General features: G+C 43.2%; 2 protein-coding genes across 11 annotated transcripts in view; one reads left to right on the top strand and one right to left on the bottom strand.

Annotated features, from left to right (window-relative positions):
* Positions 1–1,018, bottom strand: part of gart (phosphoribosylglycinamide formyltransferase) — a 64,158-nt gene extending 63,140 nt beyond the window's left edge. For 2 of the 6 annotated variants that reach the window (XM_069888799.1, XM_069888803.1), the window contains exon 1: positions 857–1,018. In XM_069888799.1, coding sequence (XP_069744900.1) covers positions 857–990 — 134 coding nt within the window. In that variant the 5' untranslated portion in view covers positions 991–1,018. The remainder of the gene's footprint in view (positions 1–856) is intronic. The other 4 variants (XM_069888800.1, XM_069888804.1, XM_069888801.1 and 1 more) reach the window with 2 other exon arrangements.
* Positions 1,019–1,132: 114 nt separating this feature from the next.
* Positions 1,133–18,353, top strand: part of LOC138738502 (transmembrane protein 50B) — a 30,013-nt gene continuing 12,792 nt past the window's right edge. For 3 of the 5 annotated variants that reach the window (XM_069888809.1, XM_069888806.1, XM_069888810.1), the window contains exons 1-2: positions 1,133–1,239; positions 11,973–12,148. In XM_069888809.1, the coding sequence (XP_069744910.1) occupies positions 12,050–12,148 (99 nt within the window). In that variant the 5' untranslated portion in view covers positions 1,133–1,239; positions 11,973–12,049. Of the gene's footprint in view, positions 1,240–2,786; positions 3,373–11,968; positions 12,149–18,353 lie in introns of all 5 variants that reach the window. The other 2 variants (XM_069888808.1, XM_069888807.1) reach the window with 2 other exon arrangements.

The raw sequence follows: 18,353 nt of genomic DNA, 5'->3' as shown, positions 1-18,353 counted from the left end.
TGGGGATGGTGGGGGGGTTGGGGGGGTGGGGATGGTGGGAGGGGTTGGGGGGGTGGGGATGGTGGGGGGGGTTGGGGGGGTGGGGATGGTGGGGGGGTGGGGATGGTGGGGGGGTGGGGATGGTGGGGGGGTGGGGATGGTGGGGGGGTGGGGATGGTGGGGGGGTGGGGATGGTGGGGGGGTGGGGATGGTGGGGGGGTGGGGATGGTGGGGGGGTGGGGATGGTGGGGGGGTGGGGATGGTGGGGGGGTGGGGATGGTGGGGGGGTGGGGATGGTGGGGGGGTGGGGGGATTGGGGATGGGTGGGGGGCATTGTGCTTTAACAGAAACAGAGGTCAGTGTTAATGCCATCTGGTTGGAGGGTGCCCAGACAGAAGATGAGGTGTTGTTCCTCCAATTTGCAGGCGGTCTCAGTCTGGCAGTGCGCAAGACCATGGACAGACACGCCAGCAAGGGAATGGGACGGGAAATAGAAATGGGTGGCTGCTGGGAGACGCACGCCACTGCGGCGGGCAGAGCCAAGGTGCACAACGAAGCGATTCCCCCAGTCTCTCCGACGTCCAGGAGACAACAACAGGAACACCTGATGCAGTAGGTGAACCCCTACAGATAAACTTAGATGAACCCAAGGGCCTGTTTCTGTGTTGTAGTGTTCTATAACCACCCAGACAAGAATTTGAATCGCCAAGACGTAAAAGGACTGTGGTGATTACACCACTAGGTCACCAAGGGTCATCCCGGTGACCTTGTCTATAAAGCAGTCCAGAGCTACAGTCTAGCCTTCCAGGTTCATCTTGCAGAGAGACAAGACCCTCTTAGTGTCCATATTAGTTTATTAAAGCGGTCTTATACTCACACTGCTGGTGTGGTTATTGTCAGTCCACAGATAAGGCCTGGTGAGTGGATTTGGTATATTTTGAGCCTGCTGGGATGTCTATTTTTGGCCTTCAGGGCCTGCTTCTCTGCTGCATCACTCACGTGACCATTCATTCCTCTCTCCAATTGGCCATTTCTCTTCGCAGTGGACGGGTGGGAAGGCGACGCCCGCGGCATCCAATGGCAACTCCTGTTCCATTCGCGTCATGACCGTGCGGTAGGTGACCGCCGATTGGTGCCCGTCTGCCGGAAGGCTGCTGTTTCTATTGGTCGGGCGGCACGTCTGTCACTCCCGCGGGGCTTCGGTCTGCGGAGGCTCCCTCCACGTCGATGGAGGTTTCGCTTTGAGGAGGCTGGGATCAGGTTTGTGCACTCGACCTCACGAATAATAATTTAAACCCAGTTTAAATGTATTTCACCGAGTTGCTTTCCAAAGCCTGGGGTCGAGGGATGTCGATGTGTGAGCTTTGAGGTTGGTGGGGGTTGGGGTGGGGGGCTGCACCAGTTGCCTGCACCAGTTGCCTGCAGTAACCTTGCGCCTGTTCCATAGCCCAATGTACCCCTCAATGTGAAGTCATCGATACAAAGTGACTTTATGATCACATTAATTAGATGGATAAACGAAGCAAGAGTATTTTTCCTCCAGGTTCCAGTACTGCATCTGCAATCTCTGTCTGAATGACTGACAATGGACACATTTTCACGTCACTGGTTCAGTGCCTTCTCTAAAATTATGTTTGGGGTTGCCTTTTTGGTCCAAAAGATTGACAAGTTGCTTCCCTGATGTCTATCAGGAAATTAAGATTCAAGATTCCTTTGTGGTCATGTGTAATTAAAAACAGGTGTAATGTTTTATGGAATTTGCTAGATGGGCCATCAGCAGAAATTGCCGGGCGCCTCTCGCAGTCAGAGCAAGAGAATCAAAAGAGGGCGCTCCGTGGATTCGCCGCCAGCGCTCCCGCCACCCCACAGATGCCATTGGCCACCTGAGCTCCAAGTCCAAGCCTCTCAAGCCTTTGCCCTCTCGCATCCCAGTTCTGATACCTGGCATCCTTTCAGCCAAGCCCGAGCCGATCTCCAGCAGCCCGCAGCCCGGTGTGAATCCTTGGACCGCAGTCCATGAGTCAACAACAGCCCGCTGCTTCTGTGTTCTTCAGCTGCACGGCCCCTCGCTGGTTCGCCATCCTGATGACTGTACTGTAAAGTTGCCTCCTCAGCGTCTCCTTCTCAATGGTGGGGGGGGGGGGGGGTGTTCTCCTTTTTTTCTGGTGCCCTGTGCCAGTCCTCAACTTCCCCAAAGTCACTAACCCATCAAGGCTGTTGCTGAACACAGGTGCTGGCATGTGGGGCCTAGACTCTGACATTACAGGATTTTAAAATAAATCACCATGTGCTGTTTAAATCCCGACAGAACTGGGTGGTAGAACCCTGCAGAGGAGCACTGTTGCTCCACTTCCCAATCAGTGGCAGTGCTACCATTGCAAACCAGAAAGAAAGCATTTTTATTATTTTTAGACAAAGAATTTGACACAAAACTGTTTCTGCAAATGTTTTATTTCCTTTTATGCTATCCTTTTCTCCTGCATGGGTCTGTGACATTTTGGGCAAATTAGGATAGGTTTCTCTTCTGCATCAATGAGACTGACTCTGTAGCTGCAATAAGAGATGTGCAGTATTAGCAAGGGTCCTTATTATTCTTGCATGAGGAACAAGTACTTTGGTGCATAACGAAGGGAATGTGGTGTGGTCAGAGAGAATATTTTGATGAAAATTATACCAATGCCTCACTTGCTTTTCATGTATTATCACAATATTTAAATTTAGACATGCAGCCTGGTAACAGGCCATTTCGGCCCACGAATTTGTGTCGCCCAATTTACACCCAATTAACCTACACCCCCCCCCCCCAGGTACATTTCAAGTAGTGCGAGGAGATCGGAGCCCCTGGAGGAAACCCACGTAGACACAGGGAGAACGTACCAACCTCTTACGGACAGTGCGGGATTCGGACGCTGGTTCCGATCACCAGTGCTGTAAAGGTGTTGCGCCAACCATGCTATCCCTATGCAGAGGAACATTTATATGCATAACTTTGGAGGGGAATCTCAAAATCAGGAAGTTTTTCATTGAAACATGAAGTGATAAGCAAGAGAAATATCTTCTGTCAACCTGTCCCAAAGTACAAATAATAAAGATGCCATCTGTTCTCTCTGTGGAACATTTTATGGTTCCATCAGTCAACTTGAGCCTATAGAAGTGGAAAGTCAATGTTGAACAACTGCCTGTAAAGAAATAAGACAAAAGATCAGTACCACTGGAGGTGTTAATGATGGTAACTCAAAGTACATGGAAGAACGTTTCAAACATCTTGGCCTTGAGAGTGGGAGTCTGTCCTAACCACCCATCAAACAAACTGGATCCGGCTTTTAGAATTTATCCCTGGAAGGGGATAGAATATTACTGTGACCTAATTTGATGGGATGAACAACTGGAAAGGTTTGTTCACTCTTAATATAAGTTTGACCTAGAGAAATGCTTTTTCACTCTTTGGTCCAAGGTTTTAAAATTGAGTTTTCAGAAATAATTTATTTCTTGTGAAGGAAAAAAAACTACAACATAAATTCTGACTACTGCAATGTAAATTACTCATCCAAGAATGATCTTCCGAGATAGTGATTCCCAAGAACTTAAATTTGGTCACCCTTTCCACCTCTGAATGAACACTGTTCATTCCCCCAGTGAACACTGGATTGTGTACTTCTGGCTTTCCCTTCCTGAAGTCAGCAATCAGCTCCTTAGTTTTGGTGACATTGAGCGCAAGGTTGGTGCACCATTCAGCCAAGTTTTCAATCTTCCTCCTTTCTTTATACCTTTCTCTTCACCTTTTTTATACAATCTTCTACAGCAGTATCGTCAGCAAATTTAGTGTAATTATACTGAGTTTTTTCCCCTGTCCTGAGCGTTGGCACGTCCCTTCCAGACAGCGATGCAACCAGCCAGAATACTTTCTGTGGTACACTTGTTGAAGTTTTCGAGTGTCTTTGGTGATATACTGAATCTTCTCAAATTCCTCACAAAGTATAGCTGCTGGCAAGTCTTCCTCATGATTACATCGACATGAAGGCTCCTGGACAGATCCTCAGAGATGTTGACACCCATGAATTTCTGACCCTCTTCACTGCTGGCTACTCAATGAGGACTGGTTCATATTCTTCTGATTTCTCCTGAAGTCCTCAATCATCTCCTTGGTTTTGCTATCATTGAGTGCTCGGTTGTTGTTGTGACACCACTCATCTAGCTGATCTGTCTCCCTTCTGTACACTTCTTTATTGCTGTCTGATTCTGCCGACAACTGTGGTATCATTGACAAATTTGTAGATAGCATTTGAATTGTACCTACCACACATTCATGGGTGTAGAGTGAGTAGAGCATGGGATAAGCACACATCCTTGAGTTGCGCTTGTGTTGTTCGTCAGTGAGGAGGAGACGTTGTTTCCAATTCGTAATGACTGTGGTCTTCCAATGAGGAAGTCAAGGATCCAGTTGCAGGGTGGGGTGTAGAAGCCCAGGATTCAGAGCTTCTTGACTAACTCTGAGGGAATAATGATGTTGAAGGCTGAGCTGTAGTCGATGAAGAGTAGTTGTATGTATGAGTGGTTGTTGTCTAGGTGATTCAGAACTGAGTGAAGAGCCAGTGATATTGCATCTGCTGGGGAATGATTGTGACAGTAGGCATCCAACACCAAAATATCAATGGATGTTTTTCAGATGTCTTCAACCAGAAAAGAGGAGATATAGGTCCTTTAAGGCATGGCTTCTGTGTCAAGCAACTAATTAAGATGATTGAGGCCAGAGTTGGAGAGTATCTCTTTGAGATAACTATAGTAAAGCTAGAAGAGATTAGAGACTGACGCCAGGGTCAAAAAGACTTGAAGATGGGAAATGGTGAATGGAATTAGATATTTGCAGCAGAATTTTTAAACCTTGTCAAGTTTATAGAGGGATGTCAGAAGTGCTCTAGAATAGTCAACAGTAGAGGTAATGAGTGTTGAGAGGAATTTTAACAGCAGATGAACAGACCAGGGACAAAGATGAAGAATATAACAAAAGTGGAAGTTGGTGATTTTTCATTAATATAAGTATGTGAGGTTGGTTTACCTTGTGAGCAAATAGTAGCAATGTTGAAAAGATCTAAATTAGCTTCAGACTTGGCCAAGAATAGGGAGGGCTTGGATGAAGGGAAGGTATTTGCTTTTCCACTTCATGCCTGTCATGGGTGAGTTATACCATGCTCTATGTCTAAATTAAACATTTATTTTAAAATTTCCCTTTGAGGAAGAGAATCTTTGAATATTTTAAAGAGAGAAGTAGATGGTTTTGTGATGAGCAAGAAATCAAAGGTTATTTGCATGAAATGAAATAGTGGAGTTGAGGTTACAACAAATCATCCATGATCTCATTAGATAGTGGAGAAGGCTCCAGGTTCATTTGCCTGCTGCTACTCCTGATTCATGTTTTCTATTTTGCTCAGGTAGTTCTGTTAATTTGATGTTGTTAGGTTGCTTGTCTAACATGCTTACACAGTAGAGAATCAAGAGGTGGTGGTTTAAGAAAACAGTTTGGTGTCATAACGTGTTAGGAAACTGGAGCTCCTCTCACATGTTGGCAAGAAGAGGCATGTGGTAGAGAAATGGGAAAGATTCAAGGGTATGGATACCTTGGATGTAGTCATTATAAGAGAATGTGCTGCAGATGTTTCTGTCACCACTGCTAGATCAGTGATGGACAGGTGAGTGCACGCTGTTTTCATTAGTGAACCAGGAAATAAGTTTCCTATGCTTGGAGTCAGGAGTTGTGAGATCTTAACTATATCTGTGTAAAAGGCTCTTTTTGAAAGATAAATATTTTGTATTTATTACATGATGTTGATTCTTTACTTTCCCCCAACCTATTCCATAAATCTGCGTTGAGAATGTTAAAAATATAGCAAATAAAAACTCTTCGCAGAATACTGAAAATTCCAAGCAGCATTTGCAATAAACAATACATTTGATCAAATAAGGCCACCTTGTGAGGCAAATTTTCCAAAGAAATCTGTACACAGTGACTGAAATCTATTTAAGATTGTTCGTTTATTTTTAAAGGTTATATGAAATTATTAATAACAGTCTTCAGGTATTCTACTGTCTGTAAAAGCTAACCACCTCTGAACTAATTTTTTCCTTCAGTTGAAGTATTAGTTATATCTCTAGGATATTTTTCACTTGAGGTTGCCAAATAATCCTGTTATTCCTGTGGATTCTTGTACTGTAGAAACTTGTTGTATTATGGCAACTTGTCATCATGTTCTGGCTTTTTCGTATTTGTTTTAAAATACTATTTTTCCAGGATGGCTTTGTGACTTGTAAGAGTTGCTACAGAGTGGAATGTTGTCTATGTTGCATTGGAATATTGCTCATTTGATTTTAACCCGGTTAAATCTCACTTGTTTGCATTTGTATAATTGTTTTGTATTTGTTTTAAAATGCTATTTTTCCAGGATGGCTTTGTGACTTGTAAAAGTTGCTACAGAATGTAATGTTGTCTATGTTGCCTTGGAATATTGCTCAGTTGATTTTAACCCGGTTAAATGTCACTTGTTTGCATTTATATAATTGTTTTGTATTTGTTTTAAAATGCTATTTTTCCAGGATGGCTTTGTGACTTGTAAAAGTTGCTACAGAATGGAATGTTGTCTATGTTGCCTTGGAATATTGCTCAGTTGATTTTAACCCGGTTAAATGTCACTTGTTTGCATTTGTATAATTGGGGTCAATTTCATGGTAAGTGTTTCAGATCTATGAAGGCTGTTGCCAGGAAGAAGTAATTTTTATAAGAATTATTAAGCTCTTTGTGGTCTTTGGCAAACTCAGTGAGTTTATTCGTAGAGTCATAGAATCTCTGACTATTACAAAATATTATGTTTTGGGGTGGAACCCTTCATCAGAATGACAGAAGCTGCAGGATTTTTCATGGGTTATGAACACTCGACTTATACTTATGAACAAGCTCTCAATATATTAAAATCAAAGCCTGATATTGTTCATTCCTACAAACAGCAGGATTATTCCTCTTTCCACTTTTAAATTCAAGTTTATTATCATCTGATTGTATAAGTACAACCCGATGAAACGACATTCTCTGATCCTCGGTGCAAAAACATGCAGACACACAACCAGAGAAAACTCACAGGCAAACGATGCATATGCAATACATATATAAAAATAAATATTGTTTTATAAAATAGTAGACTCAGAGGGTTTGTATGAGCAGTTCATTCCATTGTTCAGCATTCTCACTGCCCGTGAGAGGAGGCTGTTTCTCAGCCTGGTCGTTCTGGTTTTGATACTCCTGTGTCACTTTCCTGACGGCAGTAGCTGGAAGATGCTGTGTGCAGGTTGGCAGGGGTCCTCAATGATTTTGCATTCCCTCTTCAAACAATAATCCCCGTGGATCATATTGATGGGGGTGGAGGGAGACTTCAGTGATCCTCTCTTCCACTGTTATTGTTCCTCTGGATTGACCTACAATCCAATGCTCTACACACGTACCACTTTAATTAATCCCTATCCTGTCGGTGCTCTGATTAGGAAGGGATTGCTTAAGGTGGTATGTGAGTGGGAAGGGAAGGTTGAGAACCTCTGCTCTAGATCAAAGTGATACTGAAATATTTTGCTTGAGAAAAATTCTCATGGCCCATTTCCTTTGGAGTTATGAAACCATGCACATAATGAGTCAATGAAGTACAATTAAAACAGTAGTTTTAAAACTTTTTCTTTCTACCCACATACCACCTTAAGCAATCTCTTACTAATCACAGAGCAACAGTGGCATAGGGAATACTCAAAGTGGTATGTGAGTTGAAAGAAAAAGGTTGAGAATCACTGCTCTACAGCAACTGTACCACACTGTGATCCAGCTGGCTAGGACGCTCTCAGTAGACCTCCTATAGAAAGTTGTGTTGCCTGTCTCAGTCACCTCAGGAAGTGTAGTGGTTGTTGAATGAAAGGTGGGTATGAGAATGCACTTTGAAGTGTGCAATTTATTGCTCTCTCTTCGCTGATAGCCCAGAAAATCAATGTCTGAGTGACTTGTATTGATCAGATAGCTTGTTGCCGCTTGAGGTTGTTGGTTTCCATCCGAGATACCCTGTTACAAATATTCCATTGATGGAATGAATTAGCTAGTGTTAGTAGATTGTACATAATCGTGAGCTGCTGCCGCTTTCACCCTGTCACTCCACTTGGTTGCTGGATCCTTCCATTGGTAGACTAATTCTGGTTAATTCTGTAAATGTTCGTGATAGAATCAGTAGTCGAAAGGCTTCCTTAGCTGTGATGTGAAAACTCCTCTTGTATCCATCACTTGTACTTGATATCAACGCTGAGAATTTTGCATAAGATCCCAGGGTAGAAAGTCTCCATTTTCTGAATGAGCTGTTGAGATGATTGACATGTAGAGAAAAATTCACTTTCCAAGACCCTCCAGAATACAAATAATTCCACCCATTCAGCTCGCACTTCCTTCACGACTTTAACATGGAAAGAGGATTGTAGGTCCTTGCCAGAGGTAAAAATGATAGGTGATGACTAAAATTCTAAGGAATTTTTCAGAAGATTGGGAGAGAAATGTAACCAAGAGCAGAGAAATCACAAATGCAGGTCCTTCATCCTAATTGGTGCTCATTCATCCAATTGTATGATTCGAAATATCAATACTGATGCATCGTGGAGTTGGATTTGGGATGTTGGCCATTTAGGGCTGAATAAACATTTTTGTGTTGGGTAGGAATAAGATACCCAGTCTTCTCTTATTTTCAAGGCTCCAAAGAATATGGGGATTAGTCAAAGTGTTATTGTATCATTTCAATTTTGAATTTTATTGAATGCTGTGGTGCAGGAAAAAAATGTCCTTTATAGCCTACTACTTTCTGTGTACTAGTTTATGTACGGTTGCCTTAATTAAACAAAAAAAAGTCTATTTTGGCATATACTCTGATCCCATCATTAGTATATTATTAATGTAATGGAACAGTTTAAATTTGAACCTCTTCATTTTGACATGATCAGAATGAGTGATTTACAAAAATTTTTAAATCTGAAATTTGCAGGCCTGAACAGGAAGTATGGACGCCTTGTCTTTTGTTGTTTCTTGTTGTTGGTATTTGCTTTTCCCATGTGATGACTAACAACTGGGGGCATCTTCCAGAACTGGTTTAGTAGGCTGATGGTCAATGGGCGTTCACTATAAAATAAATAGTGTTTTTAAAACAAGTGACTGGAATTATTGCCTTCAAAAACTTTTTTTTCAGTAAAAACACAGTTCTGTAGAAACTTTAGCCAGTCAAACAGCATACTTTGCAGAGCAAAGAAAGATAAATAACCAATGTTTCAGGCTTGAGCCTTTCATTGACGTATGTGCAAAATGATAGGTGGGGAGGGATTAAGAACATTGGCAAGAGGTAATGGGTGGATAAGGAAGGGAGGGTGCAACAGGAAATAGGGGGAGGGGGTTGGTTCTGCGAATGGAGAGGGAAGGGTGTGGAGAGCTGGAGGAAGAACGGGGAAGAGAGGAGGAACGGGGAAGAGAGGAGGAACGGGGAAGAGAGGAGGAACGGGGAAGAGAGGAGGAACGGGGAAGAGAGGAGGAACGGGGAAGAGAGGAGGAACGGGGAAGAGAGGAGGAACGGGGAAGAGAGGAGGAACGGGGAAGAGAGGAGGAACGGGGAAGAGAGGAGGAACGGGGAAGAGAGGAGGAACGGGGAAGAGAGGAGGAACGGGGAAGAGAGGAGGAACGGGGAAGAGAGGAGGAACGGGGAAGAGAGGAGGAACGGGGAAGAGAGGAGGAACGGGGAAGAGAGGAGGAACGGGGAAGAGAGGAGGAACGGGGAAGAGAGGAGGAACGGGGAAGAGAGGAGGAACGGGGAAGAGAGGAGGAACGGGGAAGAGAGGAGGAACGGGGAAGAGAGGAGGAACGGGGAAGAGAGGAGGAACGGGGAAGAGAGGAGGAACGGGGAAGAGAGGAGGAACGGGGAAGAGAGGAGGAACGGGGAAGAGAGGAGGAACGGGGAAGAGAGGAGGAACGGGGAAGAGAGGAGGAACGGGGAAGAGAGGAGGAACGGGGAAGAGAGGAGGAACGGGGAAGAGAGGAGGAACGGGGAAGAGAGGAGGAACGGGGAAGAGAGGAGGAACGGGGAAGAGAGGAGGAACGGGGAAGAGAGGAGGAACGGGGAAGAGAGGAGGAACGGGGAAGAGAGGAGGAACGGGGAAGAGAGGAGGAACGGGGAAGAGAGGAGGAACGGGGAAGAGAGGAGGAACGGGGAAGAGAGGAGGAACGGGGAAGAGAGGAGGAACGGGGAAGAGAGGAGGAACGGGGAAGAGAGGAGGAACGGGGAAGAGAGGAGGAACGGGGAAGAGAGGAGGAACGGGGAAGAGAGGAGGAACGGGGAAGAGAGGAGGAACGGGGAAGAGAGGAGGAACGGGGAAGAGAGGAGGAACGGGGAAGAGAGGAGGAACGGGGAAGAGAGGAGGAACGGGGAAGAGAGGAGGAACGGGGAAGAGAGGAGGAACGGGGAAGAGAGGAGGAACGGGGAAGAGGGGAGGAACGGGGAAGAGAGGAGGAACGGTGGTCTAGCAGAAATTTGAGGACGATGTTAATGTAATCAGTTTGGTGAGTGCCCAGACGGAATATTAGGTGTTTTCAGGCATCCGTATATTTTGCTCATACACTGTGTCTGCGGACTTTCATGTTTTACTTTCAGTGTTTGGTTATTTTTTTTTCTACGCTATTTCAAAGATATCAAAATACAAAAGTAATATGTTGAGGTCATGAATTCTTTTAAACTTTAATTTTATATTTTTATATTTGCACTAGATAAAACAGTCTTCCTCTATTTAAACACTCAAGGGCAGAGGGTGGGGATTTGTTATGGCATGGACTAGTAGGGCTGAACTGGCCTGTTCTGTGCTGTAAGTGGTTATATGGTATATGGTTATTACCAACCAGTACATTCAGCTCAGTTGTATGTGATTTGAAATGCTGGAGTATTAAAATTTAGGACATGCACACACTGTGTGGATCCACTGTGTGGATTTGCTCATCTGGAAGACTTGTCAATTGCTGGATCAATTTTCATTGATTCTTCTGCCTGGCAGTCCAGCGATTGCATTCCCTTCTCACCTATTCTTTCTCCAAACATTTACTGTGGAACTAGTTCTTCTAACAATTCAGATAATATTACATGTGTATGTTGAAGTGTTTGGAACATTAGACTTTCTTATTTGGAGAGGCATAGTACTTGAGTGCTTTTGTGTGTTTCAGTCTCCAGCTGATTTGGAATTTCTTTAAAGATGGATATTTGTTTAATTTGTGAGAACCAGAGTGAAGAAAGGTAAAATTCCTTTCCAACAATGCACAGGATTCTCCTTGTGGGACAAACCATTGTTACATTCAACAATGCTTTGGCATCTGAAGGCTAAAGTATACAAGTAAAACTATTTTAAACTGCTGCTACGCATTATTGACTTCAGCTTTTCTTCAGAAGTGGTTAGCATTAAAGTGAAGAATGCATTTAGTTACAGAAAATACTGGAAACATAGCAAATCAGGATGCATTTGTGGAAAGACTTCAAGTCGAGCATCAAAACTTCGTCAAGCTTGAATTTTGTTTCTCTTTCCACATCTGCTGCCTGGCTTGGTGAATGTTTCCAGCATTTCCTTTTCTTGTTTCAGATTTCCACCATCTGAATTTTTTTTTATTGATTTTTCAATTTTATTGATTTTTATATATGCTGGATTGCTCGGTTTTCTAGGGGCAAAATTATACACATGTGCGTATAATATATATTGGTTATACAGTTTTGGTTTTAGCACACGTGTACTGTAAAGAATAAGAATGTTGTTGGGTGCTTCATTTCCTGGGATCGGGACAGTTTTATCCTAAGAAAACTGAACAATCCAGTATTTAGTGTCTAATTATTGTTGGGTTCCAACATTGGAACAGAGTAGGAAAATTGTTTGATAAGAAAAAAATAATTATGAATCTTTGTTTCAGTTAGATTCTGAAGGGATTAATTGAAGGCTGAAGACAACATTGGTTTAACATTTAGCAGAAGTTCTCAACATTAACTTTAGAATGGCAGGATTCCTGGACAACTTTCGCTGGCCAGAATTTGAATGTATTGATTGGGGAGAAAGCAGAAATACTATTGCATCTATAGTTGCTGGAATATTGGTAAGTTTTATATATAAACTATTGTAAATGTGAATTTTTCAGTGTTTAGAATGTATAGATAGATGCTAGCAATTTATCACACATTATGTTTTCTTGCCTTTATATATGTATGGAAGATTCTGCAAAATGGTGAAAGAGCATAATGAGGTGAGGGGGTTAGAGGGTTATGGGCGGAGAACAGGAGGGTTGAGCTAGTGGAGTTGTTCTATTGAACCGGTGTGGACTTGAAGGGCTGACATGGCCTGTTTCGCTCTGTAAACGGTTATATGGTTATATGGTAATAGCAGGTGCCCCATGTAAATCTGGCCTTTCAGTAAATATGATAATAATTTATCTTGATCGATTTACTGCTCATAACTCATACCCTTCATCCTGATGCCAAAAATTCTAACCACCTCAGCCCTGAATGTAATTTTTTTTCTTTCTCTCCTTGCTTCCGCTCCCATTCAGTGGGTCTGAAGTAACTAATGGTTAATATTGGGATCCACAGACTGTGCCAGAAGGTGCATGACAGGTGGATAGTTTGTGGCCTTCTGTAGCTGCTTATGCAATACACAAATGTGCTGGAGAAATGTATTGGAAGTAAAGGGTAACCAGTATTTCTAGCCTGAGCTCATGGTCAATATATGGGGAAGAAGCAGGTGCCAAAATAAAAAGGTGGGGGGGGGGGGTGGAGTGGAGCACAGACTAATAAGTGAGAGGATAGAAGAGAAAAAGCCTGAGAAGTGATAGGGGAATGGATTCGCCCTCTGAATGAAGGGAGTGGAGAGCTGAAGGAAAGGAGACCCGGAGAGGGAAAGAAAGAGACTCTGGGAGAGGTTTAACAGAAGCAGTAGCTCGATGTTCATGTTGTGCATTTGGAGAGTGCCCAGACGGAATATTGGGTATTGCTCCTCCAACTTTCTGGCAGCCTTGGTTTGGGAGGGCATGAGACCTGACATCTGGTGTGGGAATGGGTTGTGGAATTAACATGATTGGCCATTGTATTGCTGGAAATGATGGCCTGAGAGAGGATATGTTCATATCCTGCCAATTAATTTTGAGGCCTTGAATGACCGCAACCATTTCTTTTGGCAGAGAAGTACAATTATTGACAGTTTGAGTGTAAGAATTTCACACGAGTCTGAATGACTGATTCTTCATCCTTTTGAAATGGCCGCACTTTCAGATATCCAGACTGAGGAAACATCCACTTGCTATCAACCCACAAAGATTTTGTATGGCTGAATTCGTATCTTCCCTCTATATTTAAAAAAAAAAGAAATGGCATCAGTTTGTCTAATTTATTAATTGTCTGCAGGTAATTTGGCTTTGGTGAAATTGAACAAACCTTTAAGAAACTAACTACATGGCCAATAGATGAGTCAGAGATTAGTAATTTTATTCCATGACCAATGTTTTAGATAATTGCGCTCCGTTTTAGTTACTTGTTAAGAGTCCTTTTTCTAGGCTGAGTTCTGTCAAGTCAGGGTTTTTAATTGTGTTTTCCTTAAATATTCCCATCTATGTTAGATGATTGTACATCCACTATAGCTCTGCCTTCAGTAACTTGGTTCCTGGCAAATTCACTCCCATACTTCAAGATCTAGGCCTCAGTGCCCCACCTGGAATTGGATCCTTGAGTTCCTGTCTAATAGACAGCAATCAGTGATAACATCTCCATGTTTACACTCAACACTGCCAGTCCTCTCTGATGTATATTCACTTCCCTAGTAGTTCTTTCCTCGCTGGGGCCTCATTTTTATACATAGTCCCCTCATTTCAGGGCACCATAATGTTTGGGACATTTGGCTTCACAGGTGTTTGTGAGGACTCAGCTATATTTAATTGCTTCATTGGTGCAGGTACAAGAGAGCTAGGCTTGGATCTAAGCTTTTGATTACCTTTGGAGTCCGTAGTTGCCATTTTTCAACACGAGGACCAGAGTTTTTCCATGAAAGTCAAAGAAACCTTTATGAGGCTGAAAAACAAAAACAGCAGGAAATTTGGACCAAACCTTAGGAATACCAAAATCAACTGGAACATCATTAAAAAGAAAGAGCGTACTGGTGAGTTCAGTAATCTCAATGAGACTGATATTCCAAGAAAGATCTCCACTGCTGATAACAGAAGAATTCTCATCATCATAAAGAAAAATACCCTGAAGGTTTGATGAACAGAAATACAGAGGCTACACTGCAAGATGCAAACCGCTAGTTAGCCACAGAAATGGGATGGCCAGTTTGTCAAGAAGTATTTAAAAGAGCCTGCAGAATTCTGGTAAAAGGTCTGTGTCAGAGACCGAGATTAATTTGTATCAGAGTGATGGCAAGAACAAAGCAAAGGAATTGCTCAAAATCCAAATCATACCACTATTGCCACGGTTTGCATCTTGCAGTGTAGTCTTCTGCAGATGGTAGTCATTGCTATATCCACACCTGCCTCCTGAATGAAGAGTGTTTCTGATCTGTTAGAAATACGTTGGGGATTTTTTTCTTCATTATGAGGAGAAATCTTCTGTTATCAGCAGTGGAGATCTTTTTTGGATTATCAGTCTCTGCGATTACTGAGGTCACAGTTCACTCTTTTTAATGATGCTCCAAACGGTTGATTTTGGTTATCATAATGTATCGCCGATGACTCTTGTTGTTTTGTATTTCAGCCTCCTAATGGCTTCTTTGATTTTCATGGCACAACTCTGGTCCTCATGTTGAAAAATGGCAACTGCAGACTTCAAAGGTGATCAAAAGCTTAGAAGCGTGCCTAACTCTCTTATACCTGCACCAATGAAGCAATTAAACATACCTGAATACTCACAAACACCCGTGAACCCAAATGTCAGCGCCTCTACTTCCTCAGGAGTTTGTGGAGATTTGGTGTGACATTGGAAACCTTGGCTAATTTCTACAGATGTGTGGTGGAAAGTGTGCTGATCGGCTGCATCATGGTCTGCTTATGGGGACACCGATTCCCCTGACCATAAAGACCTGTAAAAGGTAGTTGACGCAGCCCAGGACATCACAGGCAAATCCCTCCCCACCATCGAGAACATCTACAGAGAACGCTGCCGTCAGAGAGCAGCAGCAATCATCAAGAATCCACACCACCCACACATGCTCTGTTCTCGCAGCTGCCATCAGGGAAGAGGTCTAGGTGCCACAAGACTCGCACCACCAGGTTCAGGAACAGCTGCTCCTCAACAACAAACCCAACCAGGGACTTATTTAAGGACTCTTACTTGTGCATTTTGTTGGTTTTTATTGTCTGTATTGTACAGTCAGTTTGTTTGCATTTCTTTATTTGTTGAAATGTGCACGTTGAGTGCATTTTTTAAAAGTGGTCATTTTGCTCACCCACAAGAAAAAGAATGTTGAGCTTGTATATGATGTCATGTATGTACGCTGACAATAAATCTGAAATTTGATATCAAATAGTTTATCCCAAATTGGGCTACTTCCTACTAACTGCTGCAGACGATCCAACAGCTCTGAACTCCAGGGTTCAGTCAATGTGGTGTCAGCAAGCTGCTTTAGCTGGTGAACATTGAAATCTAATCCATCCTGTGTTCCTGGCAATTTGAATACTATTCATCAGCTGATGAATCTGGAGCTACTGCTGAAGACTTCCAGGACCATTCAGTATTTTGTTCTTGACTGAATGCTTCCCTCTCTGCCCAGCTGGCATGAGAGGGCATTGTGAGGACTTGGGGGCATTGGCTGCAAGATATGATGGTGTAAGTATAATGATGTTGTGATTTTGCTTAACTAGACTGGGAGAGGAAAGCTCTCCCAGCAAATAGTCCTATATTGGGGGCAAGCAACCTTTTACCATGTGTGGGTTGGATGGATGTCGAGCCACACTGATGCTCCATATGTGAAATAAATACTGAAACGCAGACATTATGTAATTTAAGTTTTCCATTGTCTCTGCTTGAAGCACGTGAATGTACAATGTATGAACATAACTGACAATTTATCAAAAAGCAATCCATAGAAAAAGTTCAAGCAACGAGATCAGGGGTATTCCTTCGAGGGAAAAAAAAATACAATGATGCATTTCAGCTCAGAGAAGGCATCTTTAGATCTGGAAATGCACCAAAAATCACATTAGTCATTAAAATGACACTATATATATAAAAAAATCATAAAAGTCAAAAAGGAGAAACATTAGTCACAATGAAAAGCAAAATAACTAGTCTCAAAACAGAGAGCAGCTCAATCAGTGGGAAACGTGACTTTGTTGTTGGAAAGCATTTTGATATATGGGTGACATAGTTGTTGATGCCAATAACAAGACATCACCTCAAGGACCTGTGCTATCAATCTTACCACAGTAGAACTAACTACTTAGCAGGAGTGATAAAATCATCCCTTGCTGGACATAAATATTTCAGACAGGCTTTTAGAGGCTGCAAACTCTCATTTAAACTTGGTTGCTTTTAAATAATTCTTCAAATAGTTCAGGAGTTTTAAAAATGATCAGTAACAATTATTTTTTTGTTGAAAAACTGCAGACATAGATAAATTTGTCAAATACATCATATTACATCTTCCTCAGCAGAAGCTATTGGGTCTTCCTCTCAACTTCTGCCTTTGATCCAGATCTCCTGCTGTTATTCAATTTGTCTGCACTTAAAGGAATGTTTTGAACGATGAGTATTTGAGGTAAATCCCATTTCTGAGTGAATGAAATTTGCTTTGTGCTCAATGAACTTTGCTTGCAGACAGAGTCTGATGAAGGAACATCACAGCGTCCCACACATGGGCATATGGCTTTGTGCGGCCGGGGGGGGGGGGTGAGGCTCAGGGGAACGAGGGAGAGGGGAGCAGCTCAGAGAGCAGAAACGGGGAGGCTCAGGGAGTGGGGTAAGGCTCAGGGAGTGGGGTAAGGCTCAGGGAGTGGGGTAAGGCTCAGGGAGTGGGGTAAGGCTCAGGGAGTGGGGTAAGGCTCAGGGAGTGGGGTAAGGCTCAGGGAGTGGGGTAAGGCTCAGGGAGTGGGGTAAGGCTCAGGGGGTGGGGTAAGGCTCAGGGGGTGGGGTAAGGCTCAGGGGGTGGGATAAGGCTCAGGGGAGAGGGAGCAGGGAGATGGGGAGGCTCAAGGAAAGGGGGAGAGAGAGCAGCTCAGGGGATGGTTGTGGGTGGCGGCAGCTCAGGGGAGGGGAGGGAGTGCTTCAGGGTTGCTCTGCAAGGATCGTCCCATTGGTCGCCTGACTCCATATTCACCGGTGGGTGAGTGGCCTGGGGCAAAGTGTGGGACAACTGGCCGCTGATACTCAGCTTGTCTCAGTCCCAGCTTGAGGGCGAAGCGTGTTCCAGGGAGCGCCAGGATGAGTTATTTTTTTCCTGGGGCAGAAAGTGATGCAGTTGATGATCGATTCCTGGTTATAACGACATGGAGAGACTACAGTGAACATTCTGCGTGAACACAGTCATTCTGCGTGAACACAGCCTGCTTCACGACCCCGAAGGAACAGGTGGCATTTATATGGCCACAAAGTATTTCCTTTGCTGAGGATGTTTAATCCACGCATACAGTCCCTGAGGCTACCAATGACAAAGGCCAACAATTTAGTGCGGCGAACAATGTTTGTTGGAGCGACTGAAGATGTTCAGGCGAACGCATTGGTTTGCAGGCCTAATTAAATTTGGATTGCAGGCCATAGGTTGCCCACCCCTGTCCTATATGTTTGTGAAGAGGAATTTGCAAAGTAGGCAAGCCTGCTCTCATGAAATGTTTTGATTTTTACTGTGATTTGAGAGGTTTTGATATTAGGCCATTTCTGATGCTCATTAAGTGTCAGATATATTGAAATATAATTACTATGGGGTGGTACATAACTATTTTTGTGTAATGTAGAAAAACGTAAGAGGACACTTTCCATCACACCTGTAAAAATTTGCCAGGGTTTCTGTTGTCATACCAAACATCAGTAAATTCCTGAGGAAGTCGAGGCACTGACATGCTTTCTTCGTAATGCCTTTAGTGTATTGGGTCCAGGAAAGATGCTCCGAGATAGTGACCCCCAAGATTCCCCAGTTAAAATGTAAAAGATCTGAAGCCACCCTATCCTTAACTTCCAGTTAAATGTAGAAATACATTTATTTTCTAACTCCATGATCTTAGCTCACATTATCTCTGTGGTTGTCCCCATCTTTACAATGTGCAGTTGTCCCAAGTTTCATTCATGCTTCATTTAAATATTTGGGTTCAAATTTTTCAATGCCTG

This window comes from Narcine bancroftii, chromosome 7, assembly GCF_036971445.1.
Source record: "Narcine bancroftii isolate sNarBan1 chromosome 7, sNarBan1.hap1, whole genome shotgun sequence".
Classification (NCBI taxonomy): domain Eukaryota; kingdom Metazoa; phylum Chordata; class Chondrichthyes; order Torpediniformes; family Narcinidae; genus Narcine; species Narcine bancroftii.
Note: the sequence above shows the minus strand (reverse complement) of the source record. Positions and strands in the feature narration are given on the sequence as shown.